The 17,584-nt window shown below is 37.1% G+C and overlaps 1 protein-coding gene across 9 annotated transcripts in view; it reads right to left on the bottom strand.

Annotated features, from left to right (window-relative positions):
* Positions 1-12,835: 12,835 nt before the first annotated feature.
* The window catches only part of SLC4A4 (solute carrier family 4 member 4), a 493,231-nt gene continuing 488,482 nt past the window's right edge, over positions 12,836-17,584 (bottom strand). For 6 of the 9 annotated variants that reach the window (XM_050791358.1, XM_050791359.1, XM_050791360.1 and 3 more), the window contains one exon: positions 12,836-17,132. In XM_050791358.1, coding sequence (XP_050647315.1) covers positions 17,027-17,132 — 106 coding nt within the window. In that variant the 3' untranslated portion in view covers positions 12,836-17,026. The remainder of the gene's footprint in view (positions 17,133-17,584) is intronic. The other 3 variants (XM_050791357.1, XM_050791356.1, XM_050791363.1) reach the window with 1 other exon arrangement.

Genomic DNA, 17,584 nt, shown 5'->3' with positions numbered 1-17,584 from the left:
TTCAGTATACTTCCTTCCATATAAGCAACCCACACATTCAGCTGTTCCAAATTTTTGAATATTTGTTTGATTTCTTAAGCATTGCACCCAAAGAAAATATGGTCTTCTTTACTGTCCTTCACAAAGATTCATTAATAACCCAACAGCATTATATTGCATTTTTTATTGGAAGAGCCAAGCTGCCCATGTCAGATAATAGATACTTACTCAGCACTTTTCTTTTTATTATTATTATTATACTTTAAGTTCTAGGATACATGTGCAGAACATGCAGATTTTTTACATAGGTATACATGTGCCATGGTGGTTTGATGCATCCATCAACCCATCATTTACATTAGGTATTTCTGTTAATGCGATCCCTACCCTAGCCCCCCAGCCCCTGAAAGGCCCTGGTGTGTGATGTTCCCCTCCCTGTGTCCATGTGTTCTCATGGTTCAGCTTGCATTTATGAATGAGAAGATGTGGTGTTTAGTTTTCCATTCCTGTGTAAGTTTGCTGAGAATGATGGTTTCCAGCTTTATCCATGTCCCTGCAAAGGACATGAACTCATCCTTTTTAATGACTGCATAGTATTCCATGGTGTATATATGCCACATTTTCTCTATCCAGTCTATCACTGATGGGCATTTGGATTGATTCCAAGTCTTTGCTATTGTGAACAGTGCTGCAATAAACACACGTGTGCATGTGTCTTTACAGTAGAATGATTTATAATCCTCTGGGTATATACCCAGTAATGGGATTGCTGGGTCAAATGGTATTGTGGGTTCTAGATCCTTGAGGAATCACCACACTGTCTTCCACAATGGTTGAACTAATTTACACTCCCACCAACAGTGTAAAAGCATTCCTATTTCTCCACATCCTCTCCAACATCTGTTGTTTCCTGACGTTTTAATAATTGCCATTCTAAGTGGCATGAAATGGTATCTTATTGTGGTCTTAATTTGCAATTTCTCTAATGACCAGTGATGATGAGCTTTTTTTCATATGTTTGTTGGCTGCATAAATGTCTTCTTTTGAGAAGTGTCCATTCATATCCTTTGCCCACTTTTTGATGGGGTTGTTTGTTTTTTTCTTGTAAATTTCAGTTCCTTGTACATTCTGGATATTAGCACTTTGTCAGATGGATAGATTGCAAAAGTTTTCTCCTGTTCTTAGGTTGCCTGTTCACTCTGATGATAGTTTCTTTTGCTGTGCAGAAGCTCTTCTGTTTAATTAGATCCCATTCTTCAATTCTGGTTTTTGTTGCACTGCTTTTGGTGTTTTAGTCGTGAAGTCTTTGCCCATGCCTATGTCCTGAATGGTATTGCCTAGGTTTTCTTCTAGGGTTTTTATAGTTTTAGATCTTACATTTAAGTGTTTAATCCACCTGGAGTTAATTTTTGTATAAGGTGTAAGGAAGGGATTCGGTTTCAGTTTTCTGCATGTGGCTAGCCAGTTTTACTGACACCATTTATTGAATAGGGAATCCTTTCCCCATTGCTTGTTTTGTCAGGTTTATCAAAAATCAGATGGTTGTAAATGTGTGGCATTATTTCCGAGGCTTCTCTTCTGTTCCATTGGCCTATGTATCTGTTTTGGTACCAGTACCATGATGTTTTGGTTACTGCAGCCTTGTAGTATGGTTTGAAGTCAGGTAGCATGATGCCTCCAGCTTTGTTCTTTTTGCTTAGGATTGTCTTGGCTATAAAGTTTGTCCTAATTCTGTGAAGAAATTCAGTGGTAACTGGATGGGGATTTTCTAGTTTATTTTTATAGAGGTGTTTATAATATTCTCTGATGGCAGTTTGTATTTCTGTGAGATCAGTGGTGATATCCCCTTTATCATTTTTTATTGTGTCTATTTGATCCTTCTCTCTTTTCTTCTTCATGAGACTGGCTAGCAGTCTATCTATTTTGTTAATCTTTTCAAAAAAACAGTTCCTGGATTCATTGATTTTTTTGGCGGGTTTTTCGTGTCTCTATCTCCTTTAGTTCTGTTCTGATCTTAGTTATTTCTTACCCTCTGCTAGCTTTTGAATTTGTTTGCTCTTGCTTTCTAGTTCTTTTAATTGTGATGTTAGGATGTCAATTTTAGATTTTTCCCTCTTTCTCCTGTGGGAATTTAGTGCTATAAATTTCCCTCTAAACACTGCTTTAGCTGTGTCCCAGAGATTCTTGTATGTTGTGTCTTGTTCTCATAGGTTTCAAATAACTTACTTATTTCTTCCTTCATTTCCTTATTTACTCAATAGTCATTCAGGAGCAGATTGTTCAGTTTCCAGTACTTGTGTGGTTTTCAGTGAGTTTTTTAATCCTGAGTTTTAATTTGAATGCAGTCTGAGAGACTGTTTGTTACTATTTCTGTCTTTTGTGTTTGCTGAGGAGTGTTTTACTTCCAATTATGTGGTCAATTTTAGAATAAGTGTGATGTGGTGCTGAGAAGAATGTATATTCTCTGGATTTGGGGTGGAGCGTGCTGTAGATGTCTATTAGGTCTGCTTGGTCCAGAGCTGAGTTCAAGTCCTGGATATCCTTGTTAATTTTCTGTTTCATTGATCTGTCTAATATTGACAGTGTGGTGTTAAAGTCTCCCACTATTATTTTGTGGAAGTCTAAGTCTCTTTGTAGGTCTCTAAGAATATGCGTTATGAATCTGGGTGCTCCTATATTGGGTGCATATATATTTAGGATAGTTAGCTCTTCTTGTTACATTGATCTCTTTACCATTATGCAATGCCCTTCTTTGTCTTTTTGGATCTTTGTTGGTTTAAAGTCTGTTTTATTGGAGACTGGGATTGCAACCCCTGCTTTTTTTTTTTTTCTTTCTATTCGCTTGGTAAATATTCCTCCATCCCTTTATTTTGAGCCTATATGTGTCTTTGCACGTGAGATGGGTCTCCTGAATACAGCCGACTAATGGGTCTTTACTCTTTATCCAATTTGCCAGTCTGTGTCTTTTAATTGGGGCATTTAGCTCATTTACATTTAAGGTTAATATTGTTATTTGTTAATTTGATCCTGTCATTATGATGCTAGCTGGTTATTTTGCCCGTTATCTGATGCAGTTTCTGCATAGTGTCGATGGTCTTTACAATGTGGTATGTTTTTGCAATGGCTGGTACTGTTTTTTTCTTTCTACATTTAGTGCTTCCTTCAGGAACTCTTTAAGGCAGGCCTGGTGGGGACAAAATCTGTCAGTATTTGCTTGTCTGTAAAGGATTTTATTTCTGCTTTGTGTATGAAGCTTAGTTTGGCTGCATATGAAATTCTGGGTTGAAAATTCCTTTCTTTAAGAATGTTGAATATTGGCCCCCACTGTCTTCTGGCTTGTAGGGTTTCTGCAGAGAGATTTGCTGTTAGTCTGATCGGCTTCCCTTTGTGGGTAATCCAACCTTTTTCTCTGGTTGCCCTTAACATTTTTTTCTTCATTTCAACCTTGGTGAATCTGACGATTATGTGTCTCGGGGTTGCTCTTCTCGAGGAATATCTTTGTGGTGTCCTCTGTATTTCCTGAATTTGAATGTTGGCCTGTCTTGCCACTGTGTGGAAGTTCTCCTAGATAGTATCCTGAAGAGTGTTTTCCAACTTGGTTCCATTCTCCCCATCACTTTCAGGTACACCAATCAAACATGTGTTTGGTCTTTTCACATAGTCACATATTTCTTGGAGGCTTTGTTCATTTCTTTTCATTCTTATTTCCTCTAATCTTGTCTTCACACTATATTTCATTAAGTTAATCTTCAGTCTCTGATATCCTTTCTTCAGTTTGATCAATTCAGCTATTGATACTGATGTATGCTTCACGAATTTCTTGTGTTGTGTTTTTCAGCTCCATCAGGTCATTTGTGTTCCTCTCTAAACTGGTTATTTTAGTTAGCAATTTCTCTAACTTTTTTTTCAAGGTTCTTAGCTTCCTTGCATTGGGTTAGAACATGCTCCTTTATCGCAGAGGAGTTCGTTATTACCCACCTTCTAAAGCCTACTTCTGTCAATTCATCAAAGTCATTCTCCATCCAGGTTTGTTCCCTTGCTGGCGAGGAGTTGTGATCCTTTGGAGAAGAGGTGTTCTTGTTTTTGGAATTTTCAGCCTTTTTGTGCTGGTTTTTCCTCATCTTCATGGATTTATCTACCTTTGGTCTTTGATGTTGGTGACCTTCAGATGGGGTTTCTGTGTGGTCGTCCTTTTGTTGATGCTATTCCTTTCTGTTTGTTTGTTTTCCTTCTAACAGGTTCTTCTGCTGTAGGTATGTTGAAGCTTGCTGGAGGTCCACTCCAGACCCTGTTTACCTGGATATCACCAATGGAGTCTGCAGAACAGCAAAGATTGCTGCATGTTCCTTCCTCTGGAAGCTTCATCCCAGAGGGGTACCCTCCAGATGCCAGCTGGAGCTCTCCTGTATGAGATGTCTGTTGACCCATGCTGGGAGGTTTCTCCCAGTCAAGAGGCATGAGAGTAAGGGACCCACTTAAGGAGGCAGTCTGTCCCTTAGCAGAGCTTGAGCACTGTGCTGGGAGATCCACTGCTCTCTTCAGAGCTGGCAGGCGGGAACGTTTAAGTTTGCTGAAGCTGCACCCACAGCCACCCCTCCCCTGAGGTGCTCTGTCCCAGGGAGATGGGAGTTTTACCTATACGCCCCTGACTGGGGATGTTGCCTTTCTTTCAGAGATGCCCTGCCCAGAGAGGAGGAATCTAGAGAGGCAGTCTGGCTATAGCAGCTTTGCCAAGCTGTGGTGGGCTTTGCCCAGTTTGAACTTCCTGGATGCTTTGTTTACAATGTAAGGAGAAAACCACCTACTCAAGCCTCAGTAATGATGGATACCTCTCCTCCCATCAAGCTTGAGCCTCCTAGTCCACTTCAGACTGCTGTTCTGGCAGCAAGAATTTCAGGTCAATGGATATCAGCTTGCTGAGCTCTATGGGGGTGGGATCTGCTGAGCTAGACCCCTTGGCTGCCTGGTTTCAGCCCCCTTTCCTGGGGAGCAAATGGTTCTGTCTCACTGGCATTCCAGGCACCACTGAGGTATGAAAAAAAAACTCCTGCAGCTAGCTTGGTGTCTGCCCAAAAGTTTGCCTAGTTTTGTGTTTGAAACCCAGTGCCCTGGTAGCATAGGCACCCGAGGGAATCTCCTGGTCTGTGGGTTGTGAAGGCCATGGGAAAAGCATAGTATCTGGTGTGGAGTGCACCGTTGCTCATGGCACAGTCCTTCATGTCTTCTCTTGGCTACAGAAGGGAGCTCCCCGACCCCTTGCACTTCCTGGATAAGGCAATGCCCCACCCTACTTCAGCTCACCCTCTGTGGGCTGCACCCATTGTCTAACCAGTTCCAATGAGATGAGCTGGGTACCTCAGCTGGAAATACAGAAATCACCTACCTTCTGCATTGATCTTGCTAGGAGCTACAGACTGGAGCTGTTCCTATTCAGCCATCTTATCGGCCACCGTACTCAGCACTTTTCTAATCATAGTATCTAATAGCAGTCTCACCCTTCAAAAAACTGATCCTTTGAAAACAGCTAATGTATTGTCACTAATCCACTAGTTCATAGTTTCTTGTAGTTCTGCCCAAAGTCAGCAATTGTCGGCCAGTTGAGTAACTTAATCATACTACTAATGTTTAACTGATGTACCCCCTTGACAATTCCATTGCTAAATTCTAACGTTTGGAGTTTCCTGTGTAAGCTAAATTTTAACAAGGATGACCTAAGACACAAGGTCAGGTTAAATAAGGTAAAGAAGACAAAAAGCATTCCTGACACTGGAGAATGCTGGTTTTCAAAACTGAAAATATTATAGTGCTATTTCACCTTTCAACATGCATTTTTCCTATCCCGTCACACCAACTCCAATTTGTTCAGGTAGTGGACTAAGATCCCTAGGCTCAGGAATTAGACTCTAACCCCAGAAGACTAGGTTCAGAAAATGCTAATCAGAATGCCATTAAACAGTGATTGATCCAAGTGTGGGCGGTTAATTCAAATCTGCCCAGTGAAACATAAAGGGAAGTCTTACAGGTAGAACTTCCCTTCCAATATAAAGGCAAAGCCTGGCTAGGAGAAAGCCCCTTACCTGTCTACTAGCTTCTTTGTGTTTTGATGTGATGACTGAAAATGCAACACCCATCTTGTGAACATGAATAAAACAACCAAGAGAATCACAGAGATGCCAGCCCTGACATCAACACATGGAACAAAAGCCAAAAGTGACTTAACCCCAGACTATTTGAGGCAAAGTTCAAAATTGTTATTTTTTCCAAACACATCACTGACTGATTTGGTGTCCTCATACTGCTCTTCATCTCTTCTCTCACTTCCACTTCCCAACATTCTCTCAGCTGCCTGTTACATTGTCAAGGATAATATCATTTGCATTCAATTCTCTAACATCTAAAACATTCTATGCCTTGTTTATAGATTCATTGTGAATGCTAAAACCAATAAATTGTGTTTCCGTTATTATAGCTATGTTAATATTATGGCTATGCTAATGTTCTAGTAGGATCAAGTAGTGGGTTATAATTACATATCCAGTACAATTATACCTGAGCCACTCAAAGGAGAATGTCAAGTTCAAAAAAGGTCTCTTTTCTTATCTGCACCATCAATAGCTCAACATTTAAGTTGACTATATATTTGGAGTATTTACTGCTCAAGTGGTATATATTTTTTATTTTTCCTGGAGTCTTTGATTGCATTTGTTTTCTTTTTTGGAAAATAAACATATGCCTTCTTTACCATATCTTCAATATTTTACAGATTCTACCTCATTGTTGGAATCTAGCACATTCTTTTGCTAAAGTCTACTAACTACTATTGGTCTAGTGATTTGGATTGGTTTCAAATATCTAGGCCACAAATTTCTTGTACAACTTTTTGTTTTTCTAGGAATTTTGAATTGCCTTTTTTTATAAAAGGGCCTTTATCATATATTCAAGCTTTCAGCCATTTATCCATTCTATAGAGGTGCTTTTTAAAAATGTTCTTTCCCAAGACTTCTGTTCTCCTAATTTTGTTTGTTTGTTTTTTGAGATGGAGTCTTGTTTTGTCACCCAGGCTGGAGTGCAGTGGCACAATCTTGGCTCACTGCAACCTCCACCTCCTGGATTCAAGCGATTCTCCTGCCTCAGCCTCCCCAGTAGCTGGGATTACAGGCACATGCCGCCACACCCTGCTAATTGTTTTTTTGTAGAGATGGGGGTTTCATCATGTTGGCTAGGCTAGTCTTGAACCCCTGGCCTCAGGTGATCTGCCCACCTCAGCCTCCCAAAGTGTTCAGATTACAAGCGTGAGCCACCACATCTGACCCTAATTTAGTTTTGATTGCTTGTTCACTAGGCCTGATGAACAGTGATTATTCTGGACTTTATCATTCAACAAGGTTGAATCATTATTTTCTGTGACGCTTACTCATGTCTCAGTTAAATCCTTCATTGTGAGGTACATCCTGAAGTAATTTCCTAAGAAGAGTTGAATAGAAGATGAACATTTGGCATTTGAAGATTTCTACACTTTTTATACTTTATTTTACCATATATTTGACTGATAAGTTAGTTGGTTCTAGAATTTTAGGTTTAAATAATCTTCTAAAATTTTGAAGACATTATACTAGTATCTTCTAGCAAACAATTTTGCTGTTGCAAAGACTGTTACCACTTTGGTTCCGATTTCTCTGTAGGTAGCCTTTTTTTCTGGGCAATTTTGAGATACTTTTAATCCCATGTTCTGAAACATTTTTATTTTTGGTCATTAAAATTCAATGTTATGAGTACATATTTTTAATTATTTGTTGTTCTGGGCACTCAGATTTATATCTGAAGATATATATCTCCTTTGATCACTGAGAAATGTTCTTTATTATTTTACAGAAAATGTCTTACCCTTCACTTTCCCTGAACTCTCCCTGTGGGAATCCTATCAGCTGAAAATTGGTCCTCCTGGATTGATACACTATACTTTTTCTTATATATAGTTTTCTCTTCTTTTTCAAAAAAACTTTGATTTTATATTTTGGGACATTGCGTAAACTTTATCTTCCAACTATTATTTAATTTAAAAAATTTGGAATTGTATTTGTAATTTTCAAGTGTTCTTTTTCATTTTGTTATTGTTCATTTTTAAATCATCCTGTTCTGAGTGTGTATAGGTAAGCTTTTCTCAAATACAAATTAGAATGATTTTAAAAGTTATCTGCTACTCTCTGAGATATTTGTTTTCATAGAGTTTATATTTTCTATTAATCTCAGTCTTTCTCTGTAATGCCTAAAGGATTTCTTCAAGTGTTTTGTGATTCTTATTGTCCTATCTACACATTTTACATTTTAGAACTTGAGACAAATATTTGACAGGGAGCTTTATGTCTGCAGGAGAGTCTTGTTGATTCTTACACCTTGCCTAGTTATACAGAAAGGTAATGAGTCATTAATGTCAGAATGAGGAGAGCTTTTTAATAGGGTTCCTAATTTCTCCCAAGGCAATTGGTTCAATCATCTTAGAGAAGAACCCTCTGATATTTTACGTAAGATAAGAAACTGGCATTAGGTTGATTGGCAAGCAGAGGTGGGAGAGGGAGTTCTATATACAGTAGTTCCCCCATTTGTGGTTTTGCTTTTTGCAGTTTGAGTTGCCCACATTCAACTGCGGTGCAAAAATATTAAAAATTCCATAAATAAACAATTCGTAAGCTTTAAATGGCATGCCATTTTCAGTAGTGTGATGAAACTCTGTGTTATCCTGCTGCATCTTGCCTGGGATGTGAATATTCTCTTTATCCAGTGTTTCCACAATGGCTATGCCACCAACTTTTTACTCATTTAGTAGCCGCCTGGATTATCAGATTGACTATTGCAGTATTGCAGTGCTTGTGTTCCAGCAACACTTACTTTACTTAGTAATGGCCCCAAAGTGCAAGTCTAGTGATGGTGAATTCTTATAATTGTTTCATTTTTGTTGTTGTTAATCTCTTACTGTGCCTAACCTATAAATTTTATCATAGGTATGTATCTATAGGAACAGCCATAGCGTATGTAGGATTCGGTACTATCCACTGTTTCAGGCATCCACTGCAGGTCTTGAAATGTATTCCCTAAGGATGGGGGGGATTACTATACACATCTACTGTTGACATCCATTCTCAGCCAGCCCCACTTCCCATTCCCATCTTCAGTACTGCCTGCAATGTCTGAGTCCAAGGCTTCATGAGATTCTCTTGGCCATCCATCTATGGCCTTTACTGTGGCTTACTTTGCATGTGTTCTAGTCCATAGGTGGCTTCATCACTCAAACTTGCATTTGCCTTTCATCATTCTGAACTTTGTGGGAGTCTCTGGTTCACCTGTGCCCTCTTCCATAATGTTTTTATTAAGAATCGTTGTAATAGAGTCTTCAAAAGGGAGGTCTTGGCTCACCAATTTGTATAGAAATTATTTTTGTATTTAAAAAAAATATCTTGGAGGCAGGATAGGAAGTATGTATTTTTCTCTCAACATGAAAACCTGGAGGCATGGGCACCAGTGGAAAGGGTATTTCACAATCCAGGTAGTAGATGATGGACATCTAGACCAATGTAGTGGTCATGAAGATATGTATAACAAGTTGATGATTTTGATCTGCTAAGGAGGTAGAACAGCACTCATGGTTCATTGAAGGAGTGAAATAAGAGGTGGGAATTAAGAATGACATTCAGGTGCCTGAACTAAGCTACTACCTGGCAGATGGAATTCTTTGTGACATAGGGAACTTGAGAGATATGCTTCAGTGGGGTAGATGGGCAAGTTTTGATTTGGATAAGTTAACACATGTCATTTAAATCCAAGTTTTCTGGAATGAGTTGAACATCTAAGTCAAAAGTTCAGGAGATCTGAACTGAAAGTGCAGATTTTGTAGTTATCAGCATATGGATGCTATTTGAAGACACATATGTGGCTTCAAATGGGTACCATTGCTGTGACAGAACAAGAGGAGTAAGAGTCATGCCTTGGGCAGAAACCTGGAAGAATACAAGTATGAAACAGACAAGAGGAAGGGGAGCTCACAAAAGCACCTAAGAAGAAAGAGAAAGAGACAAAGGATTAAACACCGACAATTTGTTTGAGGAAGAAATAAAAAGGTGTGACAAATTCTAAGAAGATTTAGGCATAAATATATGAGAAAATCCAGGAGACAGAAGTGTCCAGAAGCTCTGCTGCCCATCTGATGCACCCTCCTGGCAAAGCCTAACTCTGGATCAATCCCACTATCATCCCTCATTTGGATTATTGCAATGGTTTCCATTGGTCAGTCTGCCTCAGTCCAGCACCTCTCCAATCTATTCCTTATTCGGGGCAAATCCAATGAGCTGTTTCTCTTCCAAAAACCCTTAACAGATTGCCACTGCCCTTTAATGTCAGGCCAAACTCTGAGCTGCAGGAAGGGTACCATGGTGTCAAACATTGCTGAGATGAACACTATCTCCAGGAAACACATCATGGACCTTGTTTTCTCAGAAACTATCATCTCTGAAAAGCCTCGTTCAGACCTTCCCTGGTCAGACCACAAGCTCCTAACTGGCCAATGTGTTCAGTCGGATATGCTGGTACTTAGTCTCCACAAAAATATACTGTTCCTTGAACTTTCCACATTCTCTTTCTCCTTCAGCCCCTTCTGTCTTAACTGCCATGGTGTTTCCTCTGCCTAGGCCAATCTTCTCACCGTCTACCTGCCTTCTTCCACACATGCTTCAGGTCTCCACTCAACTATCCCTCCAAGGTCCACCCAGTATCCATTAGTCAGGTTTATTCTCCCATTTCCCCATCCTTTTACAACACTTATTGTAATTCATAATACTGTATTTACAATTTTTAAGTTTATTTATTATATAGCTCCTCTTCTAAAACACACAATTCATTAGGGCAGGGATTATATCTTTTTTTTTTTTTTTTTTCTCATTGCTTTAACTAAACAAAGGGTCTGGCACACAGATGTCCCATTATTATTAAATTAGTAATAGAACAAATGAATGGCAATTCTCTGCCTGCACCATTTTGTCTTACAGCTTCCAGGTTTGAAATGTCTTTAACCACTTTAATTCCACTTCAGACTATTTGTCTGGCAAACACTTGCTCACAAAACAAACAAACAAACAAACAAACAAAAAAACCTGACAGATTGCTTTGAGACTTCCTGACAATTTGGCCTCTTATTCCCACAAAGAATTGTTAACTTCCTCATTTGGACATCCCTGGTACCCAGCACATACTTCTATTATAGTGCTTATAAATTGTTATTGCACTACTTTGACTACACGTCTTTTTCATTTGATGGTTACTTGAAATTAAGAATCATGTCTTATTTTTGGTTCTTCAGCAACTACCTCATTCAATGTTTATCAAGGATGAATGAAAAAAAATCAAATATAGATTAATATCTTCTTGATGTCCCTAAATCATTATTCAGACCACTAATTACAATTTATTTTTACCTTTAAGATATTTAATCAGGTTAATAATTTAATCAGTGGATTTCAGTCAATATAAAAGACCAGTTGTGGTGTCCTGCCTCTGAACTAAATAACCCAATTCTTAAGTATTTGAATATATTTTATACAGTTTTTAAATATCTTCTTTCTTCCTGTCAAGACTAAGCTATTCTTGCTACATCAATTCTCTTATCAATAATTTTCTGTTGTTTCTAATTTCCTCCATTTAAAGAAATCTATAGATGACTGAGCTTGTTAACATTTTGAATTAAATGAGCATAAATATATTCTGAATGAGGATTTGAGATCTAAGGTGCTCAAGCTGTCATGCTTAGACCTTGAGAAAGAAGATTTGGTATCTCAGAGGGTTTTGTGTCCTACCTCCTAGTTCTCAGAGGGGACAGGTAGGCTATATAGCATAATGAAGGGTTGGTAAAAATGCAAAAACATATGCAAAAGTGTAATTTTTTTCATAATATACTAAATATAATTTGATCTAATTTCTTGACTTTTATCGTTACGCATGATAATATTATTTAATGAATCTTCTGTGTGTATGCTGAAGACACAAATTCTACCGTATTAGAATCTATTCTGTGTGTGGCTTCTGCTCCTGCTTTTGGCTCAATGATAAAATCCAAATCCCATTCCCTAGCCCTCATTATCACCACCACTATCAGTCCCCTCACACTCAGAGCGATTATCTCCGTTAAGTTTTCAGATTGAAAGACTGAGCCAATGTCACCGCCTCATTATTTTTGTTTTTACGTCACCTTTTACTGCAACCAGAAGTTCTCTTTCATCCTATTATTTGGTACCCACCCCCCAACCCAACACCACCACTCTCTGATTATAATTTTGGACTGAAGCTACCTAGAGAATTTTAAATATTACACAAAACCTTGGACAGACCCAGCAAAAGTGTATATAATGTATCTTCTGTTAAAAGTCATTCTAAGATTTCATTCATTTGAACAATTATTTTTGAATAAGTACTTATTATGCTTAGCAGTTTTTTTGTTTTGTTTTGAGAATTAATTTACTGTATACCACATCCTGAATTCAAGAAAGTGGTATTTTATATTTCACTAACTTTATAAAAGAAGACAATACTATCTTCTCAAAAAAAAATTCCTATCGCTCTTAGTTGGACCTATTTTTTCTTGCTTTGATTCTTTGCATAATAACATTTCATTAATACTTAGATAATTCTTATAAGCTTTTTAAAAAAATATAATTTGGACACTAATTTTATCCTCCTGCCTGGAGTAACTAAAGCAACGTGGGGACAGGGACTCCGACTTGCTCATCTTTGTATTCCCTGCATCACCCAAAGAAGTAAAATAATAGGCATTGAACAATTATTTGAGGCATTGAACAGAAACACTTGACACTCATAAATGCATAAAGTTACTTTATTTTAAGTATACATATAATTTTGAAAAATATAAATGCTAAAATATCTCATCTTCTTCATCTCTTAATTCCATAAAAGTCACAATAGAAAGCTTCATAAAACTGTAAAATACTATGTTATAGGAATTTTAGGATTTATATTGGAAAAAGTTATTAGTAATATATTGAAATGTTTTCTGTTCTTTATCATTTTGTTCCACCATGTTGATCTACTTCATTTAAAATAAAAAGATGCATCATTTCTCTCTCCAAAGTTAATAAAGACTTAAGAGAATAAAAATAAGAATATCTGAAAGTGCGTATTGATTCTGAAAAGTAATGTGTACGAATATGTACCAGCCATGAAAATGGCTAAAAAGAGGCAACTATTCACTCTTTTCACATTGTAGGACTGGGACAAAGTTACTTCTGGCTCTAAAAGTTTCACTGGATGACTTTAGCCCTGAGTTGCTATATTTGCCTAGGAAACAGAATTCTTGCTTTTTATACATACCCATAGAGCACAATGAAATGAGCCAGGAAATTGGACATATCTAAATCTCTCGTCAAAACACAACTTGACTGGTTAGCATATTACAAAACTTTTTTAAAATTTTAGGCTGCAATGAAGCTCAATGAAATCATCTGAAAACTCATGGCCTTTCAGATAGTGAAGTGCTACAAAATATCACTTGATTGTACCCAGCCACTTAGTGCCACTGGGCTTCATGCTCATGCTGTGAAGAGCAGATGTGAAATATCATGAAATATAAATCAGAAAATCTCAGGTTCCTGCACCAAAATCATTAAGTAGTATGAAAAGGATTGAAGAAGGCTTTGTCCCATCCCTGAACAATGTCAACCTCTGTAATACAACTCAAATTATTTCATTTTGTTTTTAAAATATAGTCAGCAGTCAATACATTTCAAGTACTTTAACACAGTTAAAAAAGGAACCAAAAAACTCGGAAGACAATCATTCTCTATTAAACACCAGTATATAGTTGATAAAAGATTTACTCTGTATGGGTTGGTGCATGAGCATAAAATACACGCAAACTGAATTACAGACAGCAGACAACTGTTTTTCCTCCTCTCTTGGAGGTGGAAGGCTGAGGAGAGAGGTTTTTGTTTTCCTACTTCTTAAGTCAGTTAAGTCCTCTCCCCAGCCCCACTCCTCAACCTTGATTGGGAGAAGAGGCAGGGACATTACTGCCCCTGGCACACAAAACAATTAGAATTCCAAGTATTCATTTCACACAGTAGAGAAGATGACTTTTATCAAGGAAAACAGTGTGTCCAAGATATTTTTCTCCCAAACACAAAACCAGACGCATTTTTGCTCTTTTGATAAGGCAGACGCTTGACTTAGTCATCTTTTCTTCCAACCGTGTTTCTGCAACCACAGCCAGGACTTTCTGGTTAACAACTCTAAGCGGACTTTGTCTTTGTCTTTTGCATCCTTTATCTCCGTAAGTCACATTATGGAGAAAAGGGAGAAACACTTATAAAAAAATGTACTGTTGTAATTTGTGTCCAGTTTGCATAGAAACAAAACCACCACCAAATCTGGTTCATTCTTAGGCAATGGGTAAATTTAGCTAAGATACGGATAATTTGGTGTTACTAGGTAAAGCTCAGGTTTTGCTTGTTAGTTTGGTTAACTACTTCTGTTCCTTTGAAAGTAATGACATTTTTAAACACTTCCCTGGGTTCTCAGAATATTGAAAGGATTTGATATTAACTGTTTATTTAGCAAATGTAAGGTACTATTCTGTGTTCATGTCATAAATATCAATATGGATCATAAACAGAGGTACACATAGGTTTCACCTCTACTCACAGGCTGACATGATGAGTTTAGTTGCTTCAGGAATTCTTTGATAGGTATAGAGACGGGCATGAACCACAGATACTTGATTCATGATCAGAAAAAAAATGTTTTAGCTAGAGCTTTTATAAAAGTAAACAAAAGTACCTTTAACTTAACAAGATCACAGGTTAAGCTGAAACTATACATGGTTTTTAAACAATTTATTGATGCTTCCGTGAGTAAAGAAAAAGGGAAAGTCTTCTTATACTGGTTTATATTAGGGTAATAGAAAGCTACATAATACAGAATAATCATTTTAAGGATAGCCCTAAATACAAATATGAAGCCAGAATTTGGCAGGTGAGGTTTCAACACAATAACAAATAATTTGCCACTATTATTTTAATGAAAAAATTGTGGTCATTATTGTCTAATTTGTATAAATTAAAAGTTTTAGGAGTATCAGGTACTGTAAAAGTAACAACTAACTCAGGATAATAACATTTTTGTAATCAAAATTACAAGGAGACAGAATAATAATTTAAGTAACATAACAATGAGTGGGAATCAATAAGTGCATATTATCAAACCAAAAAATGTGGTTTCATTCTGCTTCCAGTATAACCCTCAACAACTGGTTATAGTTAGGACATATCACAGTTGTGGTTATATGAATCCAAAATTATAATTTTAACATTTAAAATGTTTTTTAATATACATTCACAATATGTAATGTATCATATTAAAAACAACCTTTAAATACCATGTTGAATTTGGTTAATAAATGTCTAATTTTCAGTGTGGTACTTTGAAATATACATACATATAATATGTACACTAATATGTTCTAAAAGTCCCACTTACAAAGAATAATTGCCTTTGCATCCTGAAAAAAGTGCATGAGAGTACCGTTACACTGTACTCTGCAGCTCTGTAATCCCATTACATTTTATAGACATGTAAATGGGCTATTAATACTCCTATGAATTTTATATTGCATGTATGAGCTATTATATCAATTATAATGACTGATATCTGGGAAATAAACGATATTTGCTCTCATTTTCATATGGACAGACTTCTTGGACCCTTAATGGATTTTTTCATATGTGGTTTGGGTTTTATGAAAACTGGCACAAGAGACTCAATGACTTTGCCCTCTGCCTACCGTCACTCTTTTGCTTTCTAACATTGCACATATATGCACCAACCATGGCACAGAGCACATACACAAACACACAAATATTTCAAAATGAGAAAATGTCTAACAATACTGCATAGGACATTGACGTGGTCATACAATCAGCATCTGCACCCAGATGCTACTATTATCAGAACGTCGGTTCTTCTCATGACATAGGAGTTTGTCTCTTCTCCCTCAATCTCCTTCATAGAACAGTTAAGTTTCTTTTAAAGAAAGGGAAAAATTGATGCTTAGAAACATGGTGCTTTTAATCTGATCTTGCCTTCTGGCTTACCCTAGAGATTGTGTATTTGTGTGTGTATGTATGTGTAAAAATCACATTATATACAATACAATTTTTACAGAAAGCCTGGCAGCTACAAATAAGAGGTAGAACTACTCAAAACTATGTTTCCTGCTGCAGGAAAAAATTCATTTTCTTTACAGTAATTAAAAAAAAGTTTTAAAAATTGACAAAAAATAAGTTGCAGGTTAGGCCCCATAATTTAAACAACAAAATCTAGGAAGAAAAATATTCTTCAATGTACTCAACAGATAAGTTCATTAAAGGGTTAAAAAAAGTTGCATAGGAAAAAAGGGACATTCCAGCACTTGCTACAATGATGGCAATGGTTTCTCTATAGGGAGTAAAGTACCTTCAGGTTTCTCTTCTTTTGATAACTCTAAGATTAGGGTTTACAAGCAAGAGCAAGTTAAAATAGCAGCACTTTTTCCAGTCCCGGAGAGCTCTATAAATGAGAAGGGACTCTGTCTGGAGGTCAAGGTTTGTTCTACCAGACAAAGACAAGCCAGTAAGCACAGCCCCAAAGCTAAAGTTTGAATAAAGTTCCTTCAATATTTTCATGTTATAAAATCCTTAATACTTGCATCCTCTGCTTAATAGAGGCAAAGGGCAGGGTCTGTGTGTGTCTGTGTCTTGAGTGACAGAAGAATTTGGTTATCAGAGGACACATCTGAAAGTTTAAGAACAAAAGGGGTATTACTCAGATGCTGTTTTTAAGGAACGGTGCACTATTGTCTTGATTGTATCTATGCAAGAGAGAAGCAGAGAGAGCGCTGTACTATTTGGCCTGTGACCAAAAACTGAGACAAAATAAAAGTTAAAAAATAAACAAACAGCCAAACAAAAACCAACGACATTAACAACAAATGTCAGTTTTAAGAAAGACGAACAGGTTACAATGTAGTTTCTGTTCCCTTGCTCCTCCAGAAATAATCATTGTCTTCAGGCTCAAGTTCTATTCTAATTTGAGGCACAACTTTTACTGGAGTTCTAGGAGGACTAGAGGAAAAGGAAAAAAAAAAAGTAGTAAGTAAATCACATTTCCTTCATCATCTGTCAAATGTTTATGCATTGTACAGAAGTCAAGTATGTCCTTCCTTGTTCTCTTTTAATACTTATATTCTCTTTGTGTATTTAAAACAAACACTTTAAATGGGATGAAGGTTATCAGTAGAGTCAAGAAATTCAAGTAAAAAAATTTCATAAGATCTCATACCTAGAACAAAACAATAAAAACAACAAACACAAAAGGAAAAGAGGTACTACCATGTGGGTAATGCTGTCAGAAATTAAAGGACAAAAAGACTGACATAATAAAAATATTCAGAGATTTCAGAAAATCAAGTAGAACCTGAAATCTCTGGAACTTTGTGAAGAGGGAAAGAAACCACTGGAGAAGAACTGTCAGAAAGTGCCAGTTACACCCCTTCAAATCAGGCATGATACTGAAA

Source organism: Macaca thibetana, chromosome 5, assembly GCF_024542745.1.
Source record: "Macaca thibetana thibetana isolate TM-01 chromosome 5, ASM2454274v1, whole genome shotgun sequence".
Lineage (NCBI taxonomy): Eukaryota > Metazoa > Chordata > Mammalia > Primates > Cercopithecidae > Macaca > Macaca thibetana.
Note: the sequence above shows the minus strand (reverse complement) of the source record. Positions and strands in the feature narration are given on the sequence as shown.